General features: G+C 54.2%; 4 protein-coding genes across 5 annotated transcripts; 2 read left to right on the forward strand and 2 right to left on the reverse strand.

Annotated features, from left to right (window-relative positions):
• Window positions 1–133: 133 nt before the first annotated feature.
• Window positions 134–12,528, reverse strand: dgkd (diacylglycerol kinase delta). 2 transcript variants are annotated; one of them, XM_077565325.1, is made up of 30 exons: window positions 12,263–12,527; window positions 10,438–10,548; window positions 10,296–10,376; window positions 9,942–10,046; window positions 9,688–9,820; window positions 9,212–9,318; window positions 9,021–9,146; window positions 8,854–8,956; window positions 7,880–8,042; window positions 7,689–7,797; window positions 7,484–7,623; window positions 7,339–7,423; window positions 6,676–6,770; window positions 6,504–6,603; window positions 6,191–6,443; window positions 5,505–5,612; window positions 4,796–4,909; window positions 4,621–4,720; window positions 3,922–4,032; window positions 3,705–3,801; window positions 3,521–3,628; window positions 3,333–3,446; window positions 2,725–2,859; window positions 2,493–2,644; window positions 2,296–2,407; window positions 1,381–1,473; window positions 1,191–1,301; window positions 1,001–1,124; window positions 708–838; window positions 134–609 (listed from the first exon to the last, which is right to left on the reverse strand). In XM_077565325.1, exons 1-30 carry the CDS (start codon window positions 12,398–12,400, stop codon window positions 520–522), a joined length of 3,549 nt encoding a protein of 1,182 aa, XP_077421451.1. In that variant the 5' UTR covers window positions 12,401–12,527; the 3' UTR covers window positions 134–519. The 2 variants fall into 2 exon arrangements, with proteins under 2 accessions (XP_077421451.1, XP_077421450.1); XM_077565324.1 differs by having other exon boundaries at window positions 1,001–1,301; window positions 12,263–12,528.
• Window positions 12,529–12,679: 151 nt separating this feature from the next.
• lipt2 (lipoyl(octanoyl) transferase 2) lies at window positions 12,680–15,082 on the reverse strand. The gene is made up of 4 exons (XM_077565342.1): window positions 14,947–15,082; window positions 13,704–14,012; window positions 13,476–13,602; window positions 12,680–13,414 (listed from the first exon to the last, which is right to left on the reverse strand). Exons 2-4 carry the CDS (start codon window positions 14,007–14,009, stop codon window positions 13,134–13,136), a joined length of 714 nt encoding a protein of 237 aa, XP_077421468.1. The 5' UTR covers window positions 14,010–14,012; window positions 14,947–15,082; the 3' UTR covers window positions 12,680–13,133.
• A 699-nt stretch (window positions 15,083–15,781) lies between these two features.
• rnf169 (ring finger protein 169) lies at window positions 15,782–19,942 on the forward strand. The gene is made up of 6 exons (XM_077565334.1): window positions 15,782–16,181; window positions 16,668–16,771; window positions 16,847–16,933; window positions 17,184–17,284; window positions 17,357–17,456; window positions 18,088–19,942. The coding sequence occupies exons 1-6, from the start codon at window positions 15,914–15,916 to the stop codon at window positions 19,021–19,023; spliced, it is 1,596 nt and encodes a 531-aa protein (XP_077421460.1). The 5' UTR covers window positions 15,782–15,913; the 3' UTR covers window positions 19,024–19,942.
• A 50-nt stretch (window positions 19,943–19,992) lies between these two features.
• spcs2 (signal peptidase complex subunit 2) lies at window positions 19,993–23,981 on the forward strand. Its single transcript, XM_077565341.1, has 6 exons — window positions 19,993–20,255; window positions 20,433–20,517; window positions 22,167–22,250; window positions 22,845–23,004; window positions 23,581–23,716; window positions 23,771–23,981. Exons 1-6 carry the CDS (start codon window positions 20,155–20,157, stop codon window positions 23,955–23,957), a joined length of 753 nt encoding a protein of 250 aa, XP_077421467.1. The 5' UTR covers window positions 19,993–20,154; the 3' UTR covers window positions 23,958–23,981.
• Window positions 23,982–24,096: the final 115 nt, after the last annotated feature.

Here is a 24,096-nt window from a genome sequence, read left to right on the forward strand (position 1 = left end):
AAGTCTAGAAATGTAAAAAAAAAGGTTGTTTTTTTATGAATACTTGAGGCTAAAGCGCGACAGTATTTTCACGTTGGTCATCAAAACAACAACAACTTTGCTTCTCCTAAAAGCCAAACATTTTCAAACGAGATTTGAGTTGAATGACTTTTAATAAGACAAACATGAAATGTTTCTTCAACAAAATACTTTTTCAACATTTGTAGTCAAATTGACTTGCGGTCATGAAATGTAAAGATTGTTTTTTGTAACGTTCTTCTCTGCAACTTGCACCAAGTTAAGACGAAAAAGAGAAGGAGGAGAGATCAAATATAAATAAAGTTTAAAAAGAAGTGGATGCTGATTGGTCACATGACAAGGAAGGCACATGAGTGACATCATCAGGCATGTCGCGACGTGGTCTTGCAGGTTGACGGCAACGGGACACAAACGAGAGCCTTGACTTGAAGCTGCGCTCATTTGCATATCCCCATCCAAAGGCTGGCCTGGGGGGCGGGGCTTGGTCTCGGGAGGCGGAGCTCAGGCCTCGCTGGCGCTGCTGTTGCGGCTCAGCTCTCGGATGCCCTGAAGGATTCTCTTCATGTGGCCCACCTTGCTGACGCCCAGGTCCTGTGCACGCACGCACACACACACACACACACGTCGCTCACCTCCACGTGCGCGCGTGCCGACGCCAGGCGGCGTGCCGCTCATCACGTGACACCTACCTTCAGGTCCCGCCTCTCCAGGTGCAGCAGTTCGCTCCCTTGCACGTCGTGCCGGCCAAAGATGTCCTTGTACTCGGACAGACACAGGAAGTCCAGCCAGGCGCCCACCTCCTCCGTGCCCCAGCGCTCCACTGACGGCACAAAAGAGGACGTCGGGCCAAGCGGGCGCCACGTGGGGCCAAGCGGGCGCCACGTGGGGCCAAGCGGGCGCCACGTGGGGCCAAGCGGGCGCCACGTGGGGCCAAGCGGGCGCCACGTGGGGCCAAGCGGGCGCCCGAAGAAGAAAGGCTTACCCGGCAGAGTGAGAGAAGAAGCGCACGCCTCTTTGACTTTGTTGTTTTTGTCCTTTTTGAACTTGGGGACCAGTCGGAACTTGGCGGCGCGACCGGGCTTGGCCGAGTCGGTGGCCAGCGGACCCTGGACACAAACGCGCCGGCCGGTTGAGCGCCGGGCCGGACGGCGGCGCCACTCCACTTTTGTTACCTGTTGGTCGGGCGGCTCCGGGGCCTGCTTGATGTCCGCCAGGCCGCACAGGCGCTCACGCACGGCAGTCAGCGCCACGTTCAACTGCTCCTGTTGGGCCGCATCCAACGCCTGCCGCACACGCACACACCTGCGCTTTGAGTAGCGGCGGGATGGCACCCGTGCTCAGGTGAGCGTTGGCGTTACTCACCATGGACATGTTTCCTGCCAGGAGAAGCTCCGTCTCGCTGAGCAACGCTTTCACGTCCTTCACCATCGCCACCACCGCGTCGCAGCTGGCCGCCTGCACGCAACACACGCCGGCAATTCACACAAGTGCCATCGCCGGCCGCAACATTCTTCTCAACAAATGGATTCGTTTGTCAAAGTTGAACGTGAGATGGTTGAAATGCTGTCAAGAGGAACTCCAGTGCGACGCGTACGACGGATCCCGACCCAAGGACGGATTCTTCTTTTGACGTTTTGGGCAGCTGAACATGCATACGGAAAAAGGTTGAAATGATTCCCAAAAAAGCCTTTGTAGTGCCCCGCCCCCTCCGGATGCGCAACGGAGCCCTAAGGTCACCGGTATGCAACCTTTGACCTTTTGTGGGCCTCCCAAAATGTGGAGGCTCCGAGTGGCTCGTCAAGTCATCGCTTTGCAGCCCAAATGCGTTTTTCACGCTGGCCTAACAAACTTGCTGTCTGGATCGTTGCAAGTATCGACGAGCACGCCACTTGCTTGCTCTGCCACCTAGTGGACGTCGAGCGGAACAGCACTCACCATACAAACAAAACAAGTCCGTATGATGGCCAGGCGCACTTTTCATACGGATTGCGACATTTCTTAATCGTGGAAAAGCGTGACGAATTGGCACCGACTTTGAATGTCAGAACATTCACAATGTCAACTTGAAGACTCGGACTTTTTTTGCATCTGTAATTTTGGGATCAAGTTTCACTTTTTAAAATGCTAATTTATGATTTCAAGAGTTGCAATATATTTGTACACTGAAATCGAAGGGATGGAAATTTGAATTTTTTTTTTTTTGTAAATGTGATTCCTGCATGAGTGAAAAGCAAAGTTGTGAAGATGGCGGCTGCAAATAAATCGGGTTGGCGGTACCCCGATGGCGCCGGACTGCGTGTAGACTCGGTCCATGGACTTGGAGCTGGCGTTGACGGCGTGCGCCAGTTCTTGTTCCAGGCTGCGGTGACTCTGCGCCAGCTGGCAGATGCTGACACACAAAAAGCACCAGCAAGCGCGTGAAGGGACAAACGGGTGCGTGCGAGCGGACAAAACCAAAGGAAGGCGCGGGTCACCTGCCGATGAGGACTCCGGCCGCCTGCGCCAAGTCCCGTACGAGCGCCGCTTCTTCTTCGGAGAGGATCTCGGGATGGTTTCCGAGCGGCGGGTCCCGGGGAAATTCGCACTTTTGTTTGTCCTCCCACGACTTGAGCGTGCTCTCGAAGGCCTGCCGCCCACAAACCATCACAGCGCCTCAGACCCCGCCCCCTGGCAGAACCCCCCCCCCCCCCCCCCACGGGGACTCACGCGGTCCCTGGTGAGCGTCTGGCTGCGGTTCTTGTGGAGGATCTTGATGTAGCCCGGCGGCTGGATCCAGGCCTCGCCGTCCACCTGCACCGGGACCCCCTCGTCCCCCAGGATGGCGATCTTCACCGTGCGACACTGGAACGCAACGCCACGCATCGTTACTGACAGCCGCAACATTTCACGGCCTCAAGTGGAAAAACAAGGACCGACGGAAGGAGACGGGACGAGCGCTTCGAAAACTTCCCTAAGGAGGAAAGACACGAGGGAGGGGTAGGGAGAGAGAAGAAGAAAAAAAATCAAGATTGGAAAAAACAAAACACATGCAGACTTTACAACCAATGGAGGAAACTGGGCTGATGGAACGGGGTCGTGGGGTCGTGGGTTCTCGTTGCCATGGAGACAAACTTGATGATGATCACTGAGAACAACACGGAGGGAGGAGCTAAAGGGGCCCAGCGTCCAGTTGTAAGAGGATTGTAAGACCACTTAAGCAACACTTTGAGCAGGCCCAGGAACGTTTTCTTGTCTTTTCACGGGACCAGCAAGTCGCACCAAGAAAGTCAGGCAGGATCTTCGTTGTGGGAAAGTGGGCGTGGCCGGCATCTTACCTGCGCGATGCGGTGGTGTTGCAGGTTGATGACCCTGGAGACGGCCATCTGCATGCTGCCGAACACCGCCACCACCTCCAGAATCTTGTCGTCGAAAGACGGCGCCGTGAAGATCTGTGATCGCACGCACGGCAGGTGAGCGGCAGGCGGGCGGCTCAAAAAGAGGCGAGACGGCGTTGCCCGCTCACGTCGTCGTCTTTGGTCCCTCCCCAAAAGTTGGTGCCGCCGGCGTAGCTGGGAATGTTCAAGACGGCGATGCCCTGCAGGCTGGGAAGGGGGATGGCTCGCCCGTCGCACTGCAAGCACCGCGGGAGACCACGCCCGTCAGCCAATCGGCTCGCTGCATCCATGGCGCTCGAGCTCGGGTCTCACCTCCAGCAGAACTCTCTGCTCCAGGTTCTTGTAGGTCCTGTGCAGCAGCTCTTTGGTCCCCAGAACGCCGTACCACATCATGTTCTTGGTGCGACTCCTGCGCACACACGCGCACGTGTCACATGACACGCGTCACATGACACGCCGCACGCGTCACATGACACGCCGCACGCGTCACATGACACGCCGCACGCGTGAGCTCGCCTGCGCTTCTCACCTGCACTTCTCGGGATGCTCGTCTCGCTTGTTGTTGAAGTCCAGAGAAATTTTGGCGTCCAGACCGATGCCGAAGTAGTTGTTCATCACACACTTCTCCGTGTAGCACTCCCTGCGCACGCACACACGCACGCACCTTGAGATACAAGCCCCGTCACTCCTAAGTCGAGACATTTGGACAAACATCGCCATCGGCCCTTCTCCCAAAAACGGAACGGCCGATGAGAAACGCCAGGAAAAGATTTGCTGACATTTTGCTAACTCTTGAAATGGAAGCAAAAACAAGGCCACGTTGAACATTTCACTTCTTTGGAAACTTTTGTACTTGTTGAAGTCAACATTTTGTTTGCAAATGTGAAAAGTTGTTGACATCTCAACAAGAATTGGACTCCAAATGTTGCTCATCAACCTCCTTGATGACGATAAATCGGCATCGGCCCTAAAAAAAAACATCTCAATGGAAATGTCATCAGTCCGTTGCAGAGAGCAAAGAAATGTCTTTCTCATCGTGCGTCACTTCAAGTTTTTCATGACTCTTTGCTGGAAAATCAAATCTTCATCTTGCTTGAAAAGTTGAAAAGACATCAGCTCCTCGCAGAGGACAAATAATCCATCGCTGATGGATTGAAAGGCAAAGTGCACCTTTTCTAGGGTGACTTAGCATTAGCATGGCGCTAGCAAGTTGCTGCGGACAGCTTACATGTTGTCGGGGTCACATGACGCAAGCGGCTCGCCGTTGAGCAGCAGTCGACCGATGACCGAACCGTGAGACAGCGACGACGACACGCCTGCCCGCAGACCTGCACGCACACACGCACAGATAAGAGCCCAGAGGGCAGAGGGCACAGGGCAGAGGGCAGGCCAGAGCATCTCACCAGGATAGAGGATCTTGGTGTTGAGCACGGGCATGTTGTCCGGACTTGCCGCGTGGACAGGAAGTGACACGGAGCTGCCTTTACTCGCCATCCTCTCGCATGGCGTCTTGCCGGCTGCCAGCGCGCGTGAAAAGAAGCAAACGAGCGTTTGGGCAAAAGCAAACAAGTTGGCAACAAGTCCGCAACTTTTGCTTCCCGATAAACGCCACATGAAAGGATTCCAAAATCATTTGATGCTTTTGGATTTGAAGTGCAAAATGCGAGCATCCCGAAACGCGCTCTCGCTTCGAAGCGGGGGACGCGTTCGCATCAGACGGCCGACGAACGCGTCCTGCCGGCCGACGAACGCGTCCTGCCGGCCGACGAACGCGTCCTGCCGGCCTCGCTCGTCCGCTTTTCATCGGCTGGCCGCAAAACGTCTGGCTTGCGAGCCAGCGCAGGACAAATCAAGCCCAAAGACATTTTTGCTCGTTCAAGTCCATTTTCAGTTACAATCCTTTGATTTCCTTCAATTGTAATTTTGTGACATTTTGTTGCCTGAAAGCAAAAGATGTCAACTCGATGTGCATCCAACATTTTTTTGCTTTTCAGGCCAGCCGGAAGCTCCTTCTTGTCTTTGTCATCTTTGAACCCGGGGCCGACCGCGTCGCCGCCCATATCCGAGCCCCGTCGGAACCGAGGACCGCAAAGCGCAAAAAATCGATCGGACCTCTGCCAGCCGGCCGCCGTTCGCCGCCGCCGTCGTCCTCTTGGTCCTGGGCCAGGCCGCCGTCGGCCGAGAAGATGGACGCCGTCTGCGCGTTCTGCTCGTCCACGGCTGCAAACAAAAACATGACGGCGCATTTTCATTGGGCCTCGCACCTGCGCTCGCTCGCTCGGCCTTTTCCGCTCTTTTCACTTTCAACAGCTAATGTTGACCTTTCTTTCATTTGATGGCTCACGTTTGCAGTCAACTCGGGGCGAGCAATTTGGCGAAGGAACGTCGCAAAAACGATTCCATCAAACTCAAATGATGAAAATGTCCTCGAGGACAAAGACGTTTTTGAAGGACGATTGTTGTTTTTCTTGACGAAATCTGCCATGCGACTCCAATCGGGAGGCCACTCCCACTTCAACCGCCGTCCGTCTCGCTACGTCGCCAGGCAACATCGATTGTTACAAAATCGCCACAAATATTTTACAAAGTCAAAGCAAAAGTTTTCTAAACACGAAACAAACGCACACAAGTTGTCGGCTTTCGTCGGCTCAACTTCATTTCCAGCCATGACTCAATAATCAAACCATTGCTTATTTGTCGTCATTCAAGTGTGTGGGCGGGGCAAAACTTTTTTTTGGGGGGGGGGGGGGTGTAAATTCAGCAAAAGCGCGTGTGAGGAAGGTCAACGCGGCGCTGACCTTTCTCGGCGTGTTCGATGATCTGCCGGATGACTTTCTTCAGACTGTTGGCTCGAAGCATCAGCTGCTCGCGAGGTTTAAAGATGGCCGCCGCCGGCGAGTCAGGGGCGGGCGTAGCGTGGAGGAGGGGCAGCACGAAGGCCAGGGGGCCCCCGTCCTCCGCAGGGAGGGGAGAGGCGGGCCGACGGGACGCCTCCGACTCCTGGGTCAGAGTTCGCAGAAGGAGGTCCAGCTTCTCCTTCAGGAGGCCGCACTGCGAACGGAAACAGGAACAGGAAGTGGGCTGGACCCCGCCCCCCGCCCGCTCTCGTACCTTCTTGGCCATGACGTCGGACTCCCGTGAAGGTTCCGTGTTCTTCTCGTAGGCCTTCCCCACCCGCGCCACAAAGTCCTTCACCGTCTCGCACAGGACCCTGCGCGCGCGCACGCACGCACATCAAGATGGAGGCCCGGGCAGGAAAGAAACAAACAGGAAGTTGACCTACTTGGCGGAGGAAATGACAACCGAGTGTTGGTCCGACGTCAGAATCTTGGAAAGGTGAACGGCTACCGAGTCCTCGTAAGTCAGGATGTGCTGCACCTGCGCGCACACACAAAGTCACGCGTGCGCAAAAGTGCTCGAGGTCAGCGGCCATTTTGTCCTCAAACTTCCTTCTGGGCAGCCATTTTGTCCTTTTGCAGGGTCCATCGGTTAGCTGCAAAGTAGCAGGACCTGATCAAAGTCCTCATTTGGCCAATCAGTGGGCAGGATGGAGTCACGTGACTCGCCGACCTCCGACGGCGCGGAAGGCGGCAGTGAGCAAAAAGTGAGCACGCAAGATCTCATTTGACAATTTTTCTGTCGAGCAGATCGACAATATTGGCAAATGATCCTGATGCTGTTTTGGGTTAACGATTTTTGGGGAGCTCAGCCGGACTGGAAGAGCCACAGAACGTTTGCGCTCATCTGCTCCCAAAGCGCCCGTTTGGATTGGTCTGCTACTCAGAAGCCCTTCTCTGATTGGCTGCCAACTTTGCTTTGAAGATGCCACCAGCTGAGGTGACGTTTCAGCGGCTGGACGTCAGCCAACAAACGCAGCGTTTTAAAGCGGTGGGGAAATGTGAAAACAAAGATGGCGGCCGTCTCGGCGGCGGCGGCGATGCGTCACCTCCGAGTCGTCGGCGCAGTCCTCGGCCACGGAGGAGGCGGAGTGTTGGCGCGCAAACTTGCTCTCGTACACCATCACGCTCCACCTGCAAGTGCAACAAACGTCAGGAGCGGTCCTCGCTCCTCCAGCACGCCGCCGCCATCACCTGTCCAGCATCTTGGTGCTGGCCCGCTCCAGTTTCTCCAGGATTTGAGGTAGTTGGGTGTCGTCGTCGCAGGCCGAGCCCCAGCCCAGGACCCGGGCCAGGTCGTTGCCGGTTCCCAGAGGCAGAACCCCCAGCTGGCACTATGACGGCAGCGTGAGGACGACGGTCACGGGCGGGACGCGGCCGGCGGGTGGGCGGGCCTCACCTGCTTGTGCAGCGTCAGCGCGTCGATCTCGGACAGGACCCAACCCACGCTGCCGTCTCCGCCGCACACCAGGATCCTGAAGGTGTCGAACTTGTGGAAGAGACGCAGCCTGTCCCGACAGAGCGGACGTTAGCCGGACGTTAGCCGGACGCTTGCCGCCGACGTTGCCGCTGACGTTGCCGCCGTCTCACCCCAAGTGAGGTCCTCCGTTCATCAGGTCGAAAACCTGCGCCGGGTTGAGCAGCTGCTTGAAGCGCCGCAGGAACTTGACGCCCTGGTTGTCGCCGCTCTTGGAGTTGACGAAGACCAGGAGGGGGCTGGTGCAGGACGGAGGACACGAGGCTTTCCAGAAACCTGCCGTCAGCCAATCGGGAGCAAGCGGCAAGAGTTCAATGGCGTTCGGACTCCGGCCATTCCTCTCGTTCATTCTTTTCCAATTTGCAGACGAAGCCAAACGCGTTTTTCGTTGCTCATCAAACGATGGAGGGCGTCCTTGTGCCTTTTGGCCACTAGATGGCGCTCCAACGACATTCAAACGAAAACGCAACTTTCCTGACACGTGACCGGGGGACGACGTCGGTGCTGCGAGGCTCCCGAGCGAGATTTTGCTTTGACTGGCAAAATCTTCTGCTTGTCACCGTCAGCACCGACCAAAAGCATCTCAAAGTTCTGCCTGACATTGGACGGGCACTTGACTTGAAAATGTTCCCATTGGAGTGGGAAGGCCTCAAGGCTTGGCTCCAGGGCCCGCTTGGCTGGAGGACCGGCTGGAGGCCCGGTCAGCTCCACTGGCTCACGTTGCAATGGCGACATGTTGAGAACGTGAGAACCAAATCAGCAAATTGTTTTCATTTGTTGACCGATTGTAACAATCGGTAGTACGGCACTGCGCCACATGGTGGCGCCACCATGTTGCGTGGTGCCAATGGGTCACTCTTTGGTTTGGCGTGCGATAGCAACCAGCACATCTTTGTTTTGTTCTTTCGATCAAGCAAGTACATTTGCACATTCAGACGACTTTTGCTCCCATTCAGCGGCGAGCGAACGTCCACGGCTGCACTCGGCACAAACTCAGCGCGCGTTACATTAGCGAGACGTTTTTGCGAAAAGTAGAAGAAGAAAGCGCTTGCGCTGGACATGAATGAGATGCTGCGCGTGTCCTCACCGTCCGAGTCGATGCTGTTGAGCGCGGTGGGCGGGATGACGGACACTTTGCACTGGCCCAGCGGACACCTGACGGACAGATGCTCCCGGCAGCCCGAGTGCACCTGAGCGGCCGCCGGCGTTAGTACGGGCCGGGCGGGGGTGCGTCCGGGCTGGCGGCCTTCTTACCATGGCCTTGCACCAGAGACATCGCCAGTCCTGCAGCCGGAGGACGCTGCCGCAGGTCTTGTCGCAGGCGCCGCACTTGGCCGACACGGGCAGGTTCCCCTCCAGCCACTGATGCGGCATCCACACCTGCCGGACGCGCCGCAGCCAACGTCAGCGCCGCTCCCGCCGTCGCGCCGCCCGCCGGCACTCACCCCGTCCTCGTCCTCGATGATGTCCTTCCCGATGGACGCCAGCGTTGTCCACTTGCAGTTGTTGGTGGCTCGCACCGCGCAACGCTTGTGAGCCTTGAACTTGCAGACTGCGCGCACGACAACATTGACTCGCGTTCAGGTGTGTCAACCTTTGGGACATGGACACGCTTGTCGTCTTTGGGGCCAAACACTGAAGCCAAATTTGCCGGGTTTGCTTCAGCTCCAATTGGACAGACTTTGCGTCCTCATCGGCTGCCCGATGACAAAATCAAGCACTTGCGGAAAGCAATAAGAACGTGAGACGATCTCTTGGCGGCAATCCAAGATGGCGGCCCGCCCGGTCCCGGAAGAGCCTGGCGGCTTCACATCCATTTGGAGACCAAAAAGAGGACAATTGTGTCCATGTCCCGAGACGTTTTGGGCCCCCAATAGAAGAAGTCGTGGAGTGTTTGTCAGGCGTGTGCGCGTGTTCGTACCTTCGCAGGAGAGTCCGTGCGAGGTGACGCCTGACAGAGCTTCTCTGCACACGTTGCAGTACGTGGGTCGCGCGTGCGAGCACGCGTACCAGTTGTGCATCCCGCTGAAGTGCTCCATGCTGTACTGGCTGGACTGCAACACGCACACGCACGGCACGTCACGGCACGGCACGGCACGGCACGTCGCACGGCACGTCGCACGTCACGGCACGTCACAAGGACGCCCGCCTGCCGCTGACTTGTGTTTTGCTGACCTCGTAGTTTTGTCGGTTCTGGACGCTCCGCAAAGCCGAGATCCATTCCTCCATCTCCTTGCGGTTGTCCGCGCACAGGATCAGTCGCCGGCAGGGGGTGATCACCTGCACGCACGCACGCACATGACATGAACGTGGAGACTCGCAACCGGCAACCGGCAACCGGCACCAGGCCCAGCGTTTGCTGGCTGTGGTCCAAAATAATAAAACACGGCTGATAAAGAAATCTGCTACGAGCGTCTCTCGGGGCTTTTGGCTCCCGACTGCCGACTCGGCACATCGGCCACAAAATCAAACCAGCAAAAAGAGCAAAAAGCGGGTCCCGGGCAGCGAGCGCGGTCTGACGAGACTCACCGTGAAGCTGTTGTTGACGTTCTTGGTGCTGGATTCGGCCACGCTGGCGTCGGTCAAGTCCACTTCGTCAAAGATGATGGACTGCGGGGCCGAGGACAAGGTGACAAAGCGGCACATGACGGAGGCGCCATCTCGCGCTCACCTTGGCGTTCTGCGCGTAGTAAAGCGTTCGTCCCCTCAGCTTGAAGTAGCGTCGCTTCCAGCGCTGGAAAGAACTGGTCTGCTTCATCAGGTCTCCTTCCTTCAACACCGTCTGACGAGTTGACACGCAACGTGAGCGGCCGGCGTGCACGCAAACTCGCCGTCTGCCGTCCCATCGACAGCCGGCGGGCCGCGATGGCGTCTCATCAAACGGGAACGTTCAACGCGCCGCAAAGCCGCCGCCTTCTATTTTTAGCTGCCATTGCTTTGCTTAACGTGCGTTCGCCAGCTAACGGCCGATCAGACGCGTTTTGCTTTCTGCAACTCAAGTCTCGTTCAAGCCAAAAAGCAGCAGGACACAAAATGATCTTGACCGCTTGCGTTTCTTCTTTTGGTCGATCGAGCTCGCGGATGCGTGACGTCGGCGTTCCATTTCATCCACGCCCGCCACCGTGAGGGTTAGCCATCACTTGTCGGCCATGTTTGCTTGCTGTGACGTGAAAAGAATGCAAGCGTGCCAAATGTGTTTTGCGACGCCATTCGTGTCCTGCTCGCTCGCTCGGCCAGCGTTTGTTCTCTTCGGAACAAATCATTTATTGTCAACACTCACTTGATCAACTGCTTCCATTTTTGTCTTTTTCCGTGAAAGCGCGAAGCGCGCACGAAGCGCGCACGAAGCGCGCACGAAGCGCGCACAAGCCTGTTCAATATGCAAAAAAGCGGAATTTGCCCAAAGAATATTCAACCCCAAAACGCCAACATCTATTCATTGATGGTTCGGATATCAATCAGTGATGGTGAAAATCTGTCACCTATTTAATTCCATTTCGGGGGTCATCAGCCCAAAATTGGTCATCTTAGTGAGTCGGCAGGTGCCGACCCGCGGGTCCACTCACGTCGTTCAATTTCATTTCCATTTGCTGCTCGTGTGCACGTCACTGCTTGTGCTTTGTACATTTGTCATCTTGTGCATTTGGACACGGAGGCCCCAAAACGGAGATTTGTTGGAGCAAGTGTGATTTTCAGCCGTTTTCCGTTCCAACTTTTGGCGTCTCGGAAGGCAAATGTTCAACATGTTGCCAGCAAAGCAGAACGAGAGTCAAAAGGAGCTTCTTGAGCAATTTTCGGGCTGCTGACTGAGTTAGCAGCGAGCAGCTCCCGTCGGCTCGGCGTCCAACCTCCCGCCCGCCTTCGGCTCACGTCGGACGGCCGAAGCACAGCACGAAAGGTCGAGGCTGTGCTTCGGGCCTCCGCCTGGCAAACCGCACGTGGCTCCGCCCCTTTTCGCCGCGGCCACTAGCACAACAGGACCGCTAAGAAATAATGGCGTGGCTGCACTTGCGTTCGCCTGCCGGCTGGCCCGCTTGCCTGCCGGCTGGCCCGCTTGCCTGCCGGCTGGCCCGCTTGCCTGCCGGCTGGCCCGCTTGCCTGCCGGCTGGCCCGCTTGCCTGCCGGCTGGCCCGCTTGCCTGCCGGCTGGCCCGCTTGCCTGCCGGCTGGCCCGCTTCCTCGCTCGGGTCGGAGTTGACGCAAGTTTGCACGCAAAGACGACAAACACGTCGGAAGGCAAAAGATTTCAATTCAGCACAAATGTAAAGCTGGCAACATTTGCTCTTCGCGTCCACGATTTCGTGGGTTTTGCAACAAGTGCTACTTGCAAGAGAAAGATGCAAATGGCGCCGTATTTGCCGCGAGTGCTTGCTGCCGAATGCAGCGCTCGCTCACTCGCACCCAAGCGGATGAGTTGCAGGGCAACGTCGTTGCAAATGAGCACAAGGAGCCGCTTTGGCACGGACGGGGCTTCGTCGTCTGGCGTCGCTCGCTCACCTTGCTGCGGATCTGACCGGAAGTGGACACTTTCCGGATCAGCTTTTGCGGGGTGCCCGGTTCCTGGCCCGGATCGCTGTCCGACGACTCGTCCGGGCAGCGAACGCCCAAAAAGTCCGCCGCTCCCTCCGCCGCCATCCTGGACCTCCCCCCGGTCTGCGTCGTCTCCCCCGTACGGACCGACGGACGGCGGGTTCCTGCCTTGCCTTGCCTGCCTGCCGCTGCAGACCACCCGCGCCGGCAGAGCAAGAGGAGAGCGCCCCCCGGCGGCCGACAACGGGGACACACACACAGGGCGGTTTTTTGGGGGTGGGCCCATTGTCGGACGATTGTCAACAAACCCGGGCACAGTCCGGTCCGTGGTCCACATCCGTCGCCCTCCACATTCACCATCAAGTCAAATACGCTGGGTTTTATTTTTAAAGTTGTGCTTTTATTGTATAAACAGTACACAAGTGTGACAGACACGACTTCAAGCCAGCGAGAGCCTTGACTTGTGTCAACAACAATTTTTTTGAAAAGCGGACGAGCAGAGATGACGACAAGCCGCGTGGACATCTTCTTCTTTCCGGCACTTACAAATGTGTTTAATTTGTCTGCATTTTCTAATGATAACAACTTGTCGTAAATGCATTCAAACTAATGTAGACAAAGTTGCGGTTAGCACGCTGGCAAACTTTGTCCAAACGGATTGGCTAGCCCTGCCTGCCGCCGATCCACTTTGGCGACCAGTCCACCGCTGACCTAACCTGGCAACAGCCAGACGAAAACCTGGTCTCGGTACAAGATGGATTCTCCACCGCTTGACTGGCGGTCCCGGGATCGACTCCAGCTCACTAACCCGCCTCAAATGAGGACCAAGGCTCCTTTTTCAGACGTGTTTTTGCGATGGCGACGCCAGCACGTGACCTGCGGCCGCCTCTAGCGTCGGGCAGCCGTCGTCCAGCAGCCGGCAGCCCAAGGTGCAGGCGAAGGCGCGCAGCACGTGCGGGACGGCGGCGGCCACGCCCACGCGACGCCGCAGCTCGGCGCTCAGCGAGGTCACGCCCTTGCCCTCCAGGCCACACGGGACGATGTGGCGGAACCACGCCAGGTCCGTGTCGCAGTTGAGGGCCAGGCCGTGCGACGTCACGTAGCGAGAGCAGCGGATGCCTAAAAGGCCAAAGGGCAAGTCAAGGCGGCGCCGTGGGCATCCCGCCACGGGCAAACGTACCGATGGCGCAGATCTTGTTGTCTCCGACCCAAACGCCGGTGTGAGGGGACGCGGACGCCTCCACGCCCAGGCTGGCGCACGCCAAAATGGCCGTCTGCTCCAGCTGGGACACGTACCAGCGAACGCTCTGCACAAGCACAAGACGACAAGCGTGACTTCAAGCTGCGGACGATGCGCTCGTGCGGCGCCGTCGTAGCGTCCCCGAGCCGATATGGCGGGCGTGCGCACCTTCTTGAAGGCGGCCAGGTGCAGGACCGGGTAGCAGATGAGCTGTCCGGGGCCGTGGAAGGTGATGAGACCTCCTCGGTCGGCGTTGTGGACCTGCGCCCCCAGCAGACGCAGGCGCTCCAGCTCGGCGGGGGGGCGGCCCCTGTGCCGGATGCCGGTGGTGTAGACGGGCGGGTGCTGGCACAGCAGCAGCGCGTGGAGCTCGCCGCCGCCCGCCTGGCAGCGCTTGACGTAAGCCCGTTGGACGCGCAACGCTTCCTGGTAGGGCAGCAGACCCAGACGGACCACCTCCACCAGCGGACGCATGGCCTGCAAAAGAAAAGGAAAAAGAAAAGAAAAGAAAAGAAAGAAAAGAAAAGAAAGAAAAGAAAAGAAAGAAAGAAAAGAAAGAAAAGAAAAGGTCAGCTCCACCGCATCCTGCATGCCCGCAACGCACGGCTTTCATCTGCCGGTAATTGATGACGTGGCCAAGATTCACCCACATCGGCTGCTGAGGATTCACTCACTGCTCGTATTTGCTCCATCACATGCGTTGGAAAATGTGAAAAATGTTGATGCTTTTCAGACTTTGCAAACATCTTATTTGGGTGAAAAACAAATGGAATCAAGCCACAGAAATCGGAGAATAGCAAAGCACGATTCATCGATGATCACAAGGGTTCATTTTAGGGATTGGTATCGATTGGAATGTTCTCAAGCGATTCAAAAAAGTTCCGTTCCGTTCGATTTGGATTATTTCCAATTCGATTCACTTTCATTGGTATTGATTATGGAACATCCATTTTTCTTTATCAGGGACATGATAAAAACTCCACAAACTGAAATTCCAAATCAAATGTTGCGGAGTAACTGGTCAAATGATTTTGTTTATTAATCAAAGTAACACGTGTTGTAATCACTGAAGTGTTACACAAACATTGACGTCAGCAAGGATGAGATGGAAATATTTTCATCATTCTAATTCAATCATTGTAAATATAAATGAAAAACATGGTAGAACGTGTTGTTCTCATCATTTGTACAAGCGAAAGAGAAACAACACTGCCCCCTGTTGACACAAAAGCAAACGCGACGTCTTGTCCGCGTCCCACCTTCAAAATGTGACCAAAATACACTTAAATTACCAAACATATATATATATATATATATTTATATAAATATATATATATGTATATTCATATTCACGCTGTTGCGTTATACGTGTAAAGTTTAGAATGGAAGCATTTAATTGGAATGATCCTACCTCCAACTTGTCAAACGAGTCTCATCGGACGACTTCAGGAGGAGGCCGCCATATTCATCCTCTTCCTCTTTCGGTGGACTTTATTGAAAAGACGCTTCAAGGCCCACCAGCGTCACCAAGTGGACGGAGGTTGTGTATGCGTTTGTCCTAAACGGTGCATTTATGTCGTCATTTTGCGGATGAAAAACACTTTTAAAAACGTTTTTCATTGAATACATTTATATAAAATTAAACACAATTTTGGTGCTATTATGTACGAGATAAAGGCTTTACTTCCATCTTAACACGCGTGAATCTTATTCGCACCTACGAGTCACAAGTCACCGGACGTAAGTTCATGGGAGTAGTTGTTTTTTTGTTTTCCCCCACTCTCTCTCTCACACACACACGCGCGCGCGCGTGAACAGGCGGGGAAGGGAACCCACGCCAACCTGCATCGTAGGCAAGTGAACATATTAGCATTGTACATTATTAAACATGGTATAGAAAAAGTAACAGACAAGCTTAAAAAACTAGAATAGGATAGAAAGAGAGAGAGAGATATGCTCATTTTTTCCCTTTATTAACAAATGTAGCTTACAGAAAAAAATTGAAACATACCATTGAACTATATGTTCATTTAGGGGCTCTGTACTTAAAGTGCATTTTATTTTTTGCTATTTGAGTAAACAGGAAAAACATCCTTTATTTTGAAGGTCCCGCCATGTTATGGTCGAAGTTTTTTTTAAATATTTTTTATTGAAAAAAAAAATACGTTTGACAAGAAAACAAAACAGCAGCCAAAAACGATCCAAAGGAGGAGCGCTGGTGGTTTTAAATGTAAAAAAAATAAAATATGATGATAAAAGATTTGTTTGTAGCGCTTTTTATTCTTATTTTATTTTTGGTGTTGAATATGGTAGTGGAAGGGCGGGGTTTGTTTTGAACGAGAACGCTGAGCAGCAGCACTCAGCAGTCACCAGGGAAGATGGCGGCCGCGGGAACTGGCCGACGTTCCGGAAAGGCGGCGGCGGAGGAGCCGGCGGCGGCCGCCGTGGGCTCCCGCTCGTCTCCGAGACTCGGAACCGCGTCGGCGCTCGACGGCCGCGGGCCCGCGCGCTCGTCGGCAGGTGGCCGCTCCTGCTCGAGCCGGGGGCGCCGGAGCTCAGAGGCCGAGCGAAGAAGAAGAAGAGGCGGCGGCGGCGGCGAGTCGGACGCGGACGCGGACGAGACGGAGCCCCGCACTCGTCGGTCAGGTGAGCGTTGGACGCCGCTTGGCTCCACTTGACACATTCGCACACGCGTGCTCCTCCGCCATGTTGACACTCGCTTGGACTTGTCGGGACTTGTTGGGACCCGAACCGCTTCAAGTAGGAGGAGTTGACTCATTACTCACTCTGGTCGGCTTGACTATTTAGTGCTCCACATACAGCAGACTGGCACGTGTGGAACATTTCAAAGACGTTTTGCAAAGTGAGAGCAATCAGACACGTGATCGTCACTTTGCGGTGACAAATATGAACAAAGTTGTCAAAGTAGTGAAAATGCAGCAAATTTGTGGCCCACGTTAGAGTTAGGTCACCTTTCTTTCCCATCACAAAAAAACATCGATGACTGCTTGCAAAAAAACAAACCATCACAAAGCAATTTCTATTGGATATTTCTGGAACTATCTCGGGCCACCGTATCGTCAAAATCACTGCGTGTGTGTGTGTGTGTGTGTGTGTGTGTGTGTGTGTCAGACGTGTTTGTGTGTCCAAGTGCGCTTCATAAGTCGACGGAGGGTCCGCCGCCGCCGCCGCCGCCGTCGTCGTCGTCGTCGTCAGTTCCTAACGTGAAGCACAAGGTGAGTCCGAGAAAGAGCACCGATTGTTTCTTTTCTTGGGGTGTTGTGGCCAAATGTATTTTTTTATACTTGAAGGTGGATGAGCGCGAGGACGCAAAGAGGAGGAGCCTTCTCCCCAAAGATGAGAGCAGCTGGCTCCACCTCCAACGCGGGGACGAGTGGGTACGTTGGGCAAATGATTATGTTGTGAATGTCGCCCCAATGGGTATGAATTGCACAAATGGCAAGTGGGCGCCGCTTGGTTGGGAATGAAGTTGCAAAACGGCTCGATTGTGCGAATGTGCCGCCCGTCATGACTGGAAGTGAAACCAACGTTAACTGGAATGCGTTGTGCAGGCAGGCAGCATGTTTGGAATGTTTGTTGTGAAGGCGAAAGCGGCGTTTAGTCACCAATGAAACGCGCGCGTCGCAGGGTGTCCTGTCCGACTCGGAGAACGAGGAGCCCGTGTCCAGACGCGTCAGGAGGTTGTCGGCATTCGTCAGGAGGAGCCGGACGTCGTCGGGCGTCGGCAGGTGCTCTCTCTTGCGCCTGCTCGGCTCGGTTCACGCTTGCCGTGACCTCTGACCTGTGCCCGTCTTCCTCAGCGGCGTGCGGAGGAGTCGCAGCTGCACGGAGGCCAGCGACAACGCGCCAGGGAAAGCCAAGGGGGGCTCCGCCGCCGCCGCCGCCGCCACCGACCGCACGGTACGGCTCGCCTGGTGCGCTTGGACGTCATGTGACATTTGCCACGTGACGTCCTGCAACTTGCTGTTGATGTCATGTGACGTGAATAATTCACATTACTTGCATTTGAAAGGCTCGTTACAATTTCATCATCTGTGTGGCGTAATCAGTTCGTCGTGACTTTTTTTAATCTTCCAATCGCCGATTGATGGATTGGATCATGTTTTTGACGGCATTTTGAAAGGAAAATCCCCAAAAAGTCAACTTGGAACGAGGCCAATGTGAAGAAACGTTTGATTTGCATCAATAAAGTTTTGTTTTTCTTCTCAAACGTTGCAAATGTTTAAACGTAAAGAAGTCGTGCCAGACTGTATGCATATGCAAATTCAGCCGTGCGAAACCCTGCTCCTGATTGGCGGGCTGCTTTCACGCTCGTTCCTGGTTGGCTGCCGTCCTCGTCCTCGTCCTCGTCCTCCTCCAGCCTCACTTTTCAATGTCGTCATTGTAAACAGCCACGGAAAAACGTTGGGCGGCACCTTTTAACGGATTAGCGTAACGCCTGCCGGCAGCCGTCGTTCCTGATTAGCATAACGTCTGCCGGCAGCCGCCGTTCCTTCCACGTAACTGCCGACACCATTTCCTGTCGTTGCAGGCGGGGGCGGCTCACAGCTTCACGGCCGGAATCCTCCTGTCGTCCGAGAACAGCCGCTCGGCCTCAGCACCCGTCAGTGGCCCCGAGCGGCGGCCGGCCTGGCGCGCCGGGGCCCCATCCACGGCGGCGGCGCCCGAGCGCTCGGTCAGCCCGGAGAGCAACGACAGCATCTCGGAGGAGCTCAACCATTTCAAGCCCATCGTGTGCTCGCCCTGCACGCCGCCCAAACGTCTGGCGGACGGCCGCCTGCTTGAGCCCGCCGTGGTCAAGTCCACGCCCCGGAACCTCACGTGGCGCCTGCACAAGCCCACCAGCTACGAGGCCAGCCCCGCCGTGCTGCAGCGCTGGCGGCAGATCGAGCTGGACCGGCAGACTTTCAAGGTGGACTCCAAGGGGACCCTGACCAGCCCCGTCAAGGAGATGCAGGACGCCGCCGGCTCCAACAAGAGGAAGCTGCTCTTCGACCCTCCCGGCGCAGACGGCCAGGCTCTCAAGATCCGCGTGCCCGCCGTCCGCTACGGCGGCGGCGACTTGGCCTTCCGCGGCAAGTCCGAATTGGAGTCGGGGGGCGGCGGTGTCGGGGCCCTGTTTGGACGCAGACATTCCTTCTCCCCGTGTGCCCACAAGTCGGGCTTCCAGTCGTGCAAGCTGGCACTAAAGGACTCGTTGGGCCCGCGCAAGGAATCGGCCGCCTCCAAGCGGAGCAGGAAGGCCAAACACCAGGACGCCGCCGCCGCCGCCATCGCCGACCCCCAAGTCTGTGACGCCGTCCGCCAGGAGAGGAGAGACCGGGCGCTCGCCCTCAAGCTGCAGAGACAGTTTGAGCGCGAGAGCGCACCCCGCTCCGACAAGTATTTCCTGCGCTCCTGGATGGCCAATCACAGCCGCAGGAGGCGTGGCCTGCGACGCTCGCGACGCATCAACAAGCAGCGCTAGCTGACGCCGCGACATATTAGGACGCCAGCGTCAGTCCAGCCATGATGCGACTCCACAACATGTTTTCCACTCTCACCCTAACCACACCCAGACTCGACTTTTCCATTGACAAAACGCAAACATCGAAGCAACGTGAAAAATGCAAGTAAACCGTCACACCAAATATTTGAGCTTTGTTCATACGCAGGCATTTTTGAATTTCATGTCAACTCATTGTTTAAGGTGAAGCAAAGCAAGCCTTTCACTATTAGTTGGAACAAATTCACTTGTCAAGTTGCCATCATTTGATTTCTCGTCGTCATTCCAACCATTCGCACAATTGAGATTTTCTTCCCGTCAGGTTTGGAATGGTCGCAGCCAGGGTTCGAACCCGCCACCACATTTGAACTGTGAGGCAGATCGGCTGACTAGTCGCCGCTTGAAATAATTGTTTTCCTCACCTGAGGACATTTGGTTGCATAAAGTCAAAAATTGCAGGTTGCACTGTTGTTGTTTTTTGTTTGTTTTTTTAAATACAAGTTGAAGCTAAAATATTGGGTGTGACAGATTATTTCATCCCAAATTCATCCTATGTTTCATTCAGTGTGTTCTGCATTCCTTTTTACACGAGTAACTTAAATGACTTGCTATAAATACTGTACATATTAGCGGTATAATGTACATTTGCTTGGGGGGGTTCTAGTCTAATGAGATGGTCTCCTCTGCTGAAGGGCTTCTTTTCTTGACACATGCCAGCTTTAATGTTCTTTCAACTCCAAATGATGACGTTTATGATTGTCATGATAATGCACATCTAAAGTAGCTCGCGGTCTTTGGCTTGATGTAGCAGAGAGACTTTGGAGTGCCAAATCAAACTGTGACATTTTGTATGAGCGCGCACGTGAATGATCAACACAACCTTATAAAAACTTGAAACAGATCGGCCAGCGGCAGCAGCGTTTCATAAATGTTGTGTTTGTCAACAAGGGCGCCGCCATCTTGTTCAGGGCAAAGCTTTCCCCCGTCAAAAGCAATTGAATTCAAGTATTTGAAAACGTCCGACGATCCAGACGATGCCCAAAAGGAATTGTCCAAGGCTGGAGCGCTTCCAAACGGTGGAAACATTAAGTTCCAACGGAATACCGGACTAATATGGCGGCTGCATTGGACGTTTATGGCGACACTGGTCGTGGTTCGTCTTCTTTCAGGTTTTTGCGGATTTCTTGGTGCACATCGCCACCCTCTGCACAAAAGTGTGTAGTACTCGATCACGTCATCAACTTTATATACGTATATCAAACTGCATAAACATCATTATGATACAAGATCAATTATGTTCGTAAGGAAGCATAAGGGCGGGACGCCAAGAGGGGCTTCACATTTGTCATGTGATGTGATGACGTCGCTTGTTTGTGTTTCCGACCAATCAGAAGCTGCCAGGTCAGCATGATCGTATTTGGGGCTCAAGACAAAATGGCGGCTGCGCGCAGTGGAAAGAGCGGCATTTTAGAGAAAGTAAGATTGTGTGCTCTTTTGTGTCGAATGCATTTTGCCTATTTTGCCTTTTGCAGCCGCTGGGGACGAGTTAAACTCACCCTCGTGGATAGCCACAATGCTTGGCGGGCTGCGTGAACGCTTTAGAGTGCATGCCGGCGGGCAGCTAAGCTAACATGTTGAATGATGGATGGATGGCTTCTTGCGTTGAACAGCAACAACTTTTTTTTTCCCACGCCGTCCTAGCAAAGTTGAAAGACTGCACACTTGCCTACTCGAATGAAAGCAATGAGGGAAAGTCCGAGGACGATCATGAATGCGGCGAACGTTAACAACAAACGCGAGGCTTAAAGTGTCCAACAGAATCCAGCAAAAGTTGAAAACCGTAACCGTAACACGCAATTTTTTTTTAACCGTTAATTGTCAAATTAGCCAACGGCCGTTTTATAATGGTTGATTAATGGTTTACAACCAATGTTTAACCTGATAACGCCAAATCCTAATTGCAGCCACTCAACAGTAAATCTTACTGTCGTCCTCCGTCATGTCAGACTGATTATCGATGCGTTTTCTGCCGGTCAGTTTAAAGAAATGTTTGAAAAGGGATGAACATTAACAATGTTTTTTTTCTCTCTTTCCAAAGCTCATTAAAAGCAATAATTGAGAGATCGAGAGCCCTTCTTGACCCATCGACCACGCGTAGTCATGCACATGACATATTCGCGTGTCTAAACCAATAAATAGGCGGAATTTGGATGACGTTACTGATTGGATCCTAGCTAACCAATCGCAATCAAGTGAAGACACTTGACATCCGCTCAGGGACCGAAAGACACAAGAGGAGAGGCGATGGCAAAGCAGCAAACTAAGACAAACGTAAGTCCTCATATTCCATCCAAAATCCACTTTTGCGTCCATGTTGGCCAAATGACGTCGCGTCGAGTATCAATCGAAGGCTTACCAGTGAGAAAATTCCACGTTTTTTGGACAACGTATTTTTCAAAGTCAGTCCTGGTGCTCGTCTGTAGACGGGCTTCACGTTTTTCAAAGGCAAAGTTGCAGTTTCTTTATTCATGCCTATAAAAAAAAAAGAATGAAAATTGAATGCATAAGCGTGATGAAAGTTTTGTTAGTAGGTTAGAAAACTGGTTAGGTTGTAACCAGGAAGGCCGAAATGAACAAACGGTTGTTGGTCGCACGCCGTTCGCTGGCTTTGAAGATCCTCCAAGTCGTGAACAAGATTTCATGCGAATCGTTCAAACAAAAGCAGCGGACATGTGACCTCTCAACGGACAACGTGACGAGAGGTCACATGGCCTCATCTCAAGCTGGCGTAGACATTTTGATGTTTTTCTAGCTGCGGTCAAATTAGCCTTTGGACTACTGAAAGCGCTTCCTGGCTGCTCAAGAAATACATTCATAAATGATCAACGACAAGTTGACTGAACTTAAAAAAAAGATGCTTACGTGTTGGAAGTTGCAAAATGTATTGGATGTACGGATAGGTGGAAAGATGCCGAGCCAGGAAAAAGGTCACCAATCGACTTGTGGGTCTTGAAGGCGTGCGTGCGTGCGTGCGTGCGTGCGCCGGTCGTCTGGCGAGGAAAAGAGCAGCTGGCGTCGGATGCTGCGTCGGCACCAGCGAGTGACGTCCGTCTCGTGTCTTTCAGTGGCGGATCGACGAGAAGCCGGTGAAGATCGACAAGTGGGACGGCGCCGCCGTCAAGAACTCTCTGGATGATGCGGCCAAGCAGGTGGGCGTGGCTAATCAAAAAAAGACGGCGTCGCTTGACCGCCGTGCTTTTAATGACGTTGATGACATTGACACGCGTTTGCGGCCAGCGTTTGCGGCCAGCGTTTGCGGCCAGCGTTTGCGGCCAGCGTTTGCGGCCAGCGTTTGCGGCCAGCGTTTGCGGCCAGCGTTTGCGGCCAGCGGCGCCGTCCGGCGCTTTTTGCACGACAGTCGCTTTTCATGTTTGCTTTTCCAATTCCGCCATTTTTGTTTGTTTTTTGTCTGTTTTCATGGAGTTTGTTGCCAACTGTTTTTCTGCGGACGTGTCCCTGGTTGTGCCGTAAACGTTTCTCGCCGATCTTTGGAAGAACGATTGTGGCTGACCATATCCAAAGGAGCCAAAATGCGTTCCGTCGAGCGCCGTTAGCGCCAGCAGGCGTTGAAATCAACATTTGAGCTTCCTTGACTGCAGTCAGCAATTGTTTGTTTATTTCTTAAATGGTTTTATTTCTGGCAGTTGTTGAGTCACGTGGTCGGACGCTGAGTGCGTTTTGATGTTGTTGCGCACGTTTGCTCCGATCGAATTTGTTCTGAAGACGAGCCAAATTGTGCGCAGGTGCTGCTGGAGAAGTACGGCTACGAGGAGAACTTTGGTCTTGTGGACGGCCGTCTGCTCATCTGCACCGTGTCCTGCGTCTTTGCCATGGTGGCCCTGGTCTGGGACTACCTGCACCCCTTCCCCGAGTCCAGACCCGTCCTGGCCTGCTGCGTGGTCTCATATCCTTGGCAAGCGCAAACGGAACCGAACGTCGCGGTCATGTGGAACAACACGTTTTTCTCCATTTCAAATCAATCAATACTTTTTTGCGGGATGTTTGCATTCAGTTTCCTCCCAAAACATCAAAATGACCAAATGTGTTTTTCACATAACGGCGACAATAAGTTGATTTCTTTCGTTTTTTTCCTGCACGTCAGGCTTACGCAAATGTGTGGATTTGGATGACGTGACCTTGTTGGCAACAAGTTGACCAAATTGTGTTCCACAAAGCAAATAACGCGTTGAAATGCAAATGTTGTGAAAGAGTCCAAATGGCGCCCGCCACTGACGCAGGTGCTTCCGCTCACCTGGCGGGTGAAGGAGCAGAAGCACCTGCGGCTAAAGTCAAGCTGTTTGAGGCTTTTTGACCCGGGATTCCCTCGGCCAGCCTGCGTGGACAAGTTTGTCGAGGCCGTGGCAACTGATTGGACCGGCGCCAAAGCGAGCCGGCCAATCAAGTTTGCTCCTTTTGATGGTGATGACGTCAGAAGTGCTTGTGATGTCCTTTGCACGCTCCTTGACGCGGACGCCGTCACGTACTTCATCATGATGGGCGTCCTGACGCTCTACACGTCGTACAAGGAGAAGAACATCTTCCTGGTGGCCGTCCAGAAGGACCCGGCCGGGATGGACCCGGACCACGTGTGGCAGCTTTCGTCCTCGCTCAAGCGGTAAGCGGCTTTCTCGTCTCGCTCGCTCGCGCGCTCACCCGCTGCCGCCGGCAGGTTCGACGACCAGTACACGCTGCGGGTGGCCTTCGGAGACGGCGCGCTGAAGACGTGGCGCGAGAGCCACGTGACCTCGTCGGTGGCCGCCTTCTTCGACCACAACGGGACGCTGGCCATGGACCAGTTTGAGAAGTGCGTGTCGGCGCTCCACCGCGGCCTCGCCGCCGACAGGAAAAACAAATAAAAGCCAGCTTGCCTTCCGCTTCCACTTTGTTTCCTTCTTTTGCCTCCTGGCTTGGGCGCGAGTCGTCGAAGGCGGCGTTTGGTTGCTGAAGTCACCTCAAGTTCAATTGAGACCAACAAATGTCAATGTTGTCTGCAAA

This window comes from Vanacampus margaritifer, chromosome 5 (assembly GCF_051991255.1).
Source record: "Vanacampus margaritifer isolate UIUO_Vmar chromosome 5, RoL_Vmar_1.0, whole genome shotgun sequence".
NCBI lineage: Eukaryota > Metazoa > Chordata > Actinopteri > Syngnathiformes > Syngnathidae > Vanacampus > Vanacampus margaritifer.

Coding starts and splice junctions, on each gene's coding strand:
- dgkd (XM_077565324.1), bottom strand. CDS start 12,400: ATGGCGGCGGAGGGAGCGGCGGACTTTTTGGGCGTTCGCTGCCCGGAC. Junction 9,147..9,211: donor TCATCGAGGACGAGGACGGG/GTGAGTGCCGGC, acceptor CGCGTCCGGCAG/GTGTGGATGCCGCATCAGTG. Junction 4,721..4,795: donor CACCAAGATCCTCTATCCTG/GTGAGATGCTCT, acceptor GTGTGCGTGCAG/GTCTGCGGGCAGGCGTGTCG.
- rnf169 (XM_077565334.1), top strand. CDS start 15,914: ATGGCGGCCGCGGGAACTGGCCGACGTTCCGGAAAGGCGGCGGCGGAG. Junction 16,182..16,667: donor GCCCCGCACTCGTCGGTCAG/GTGAGCGTTGGA, acceptor TGTGTGTGTCAG/ACGTGTTTGTGTGTCCAAGT. Junction 16,772..16,846: donor TTCCTAACGTGAAGCACAAG/GTGAGTCCGAGA, acceptor TTATACTTGAAG/GTGGATGAGCGCGAGGACGC.
- lipt2 (XM_077565342.1), bottom strand. CDS start 14,009: ATGCGTCCGCTGGTGGAGGTGGTCCGTCTGGGTCTGCTGCCCTACCAG. Junction 13,603..13,703: donor ACCTGGCCGCCTTCAAGAAG/GTGCGCACGCCC, acceptor GTGCTTGTGCAG/AGCGTTCGCTGGTACGTGTC. Junction 13,415..13,475: donor CAACAAGATCTGCGCCATCG/GTACGTTTGCCC, acceptor TTGGCCTTTTAG/GCATCCGCTGCTCTCGCTAC.
- spcs2 (XM_077565341.1), top strand. CDS start 20,155: ATGGCGGCTGCATTGGACGTTTATGGCGACACTGGTCGTGGTTCGTCT. Junction 20,256..20,432: donor TCGCCACCCTCTGCACAAAA/GTGTGTAGTACT, acceptor CCGACCAATCAG/AAGCTGCCAGGTCAGCATGA. Junction 22,251..22,844: donor TGGATGATGCGGCCAAGCAG/GTGGGCGTGGCT, acceptor AATTGTGCGCAG/GTGCTGCTGGAGAAGTACGG.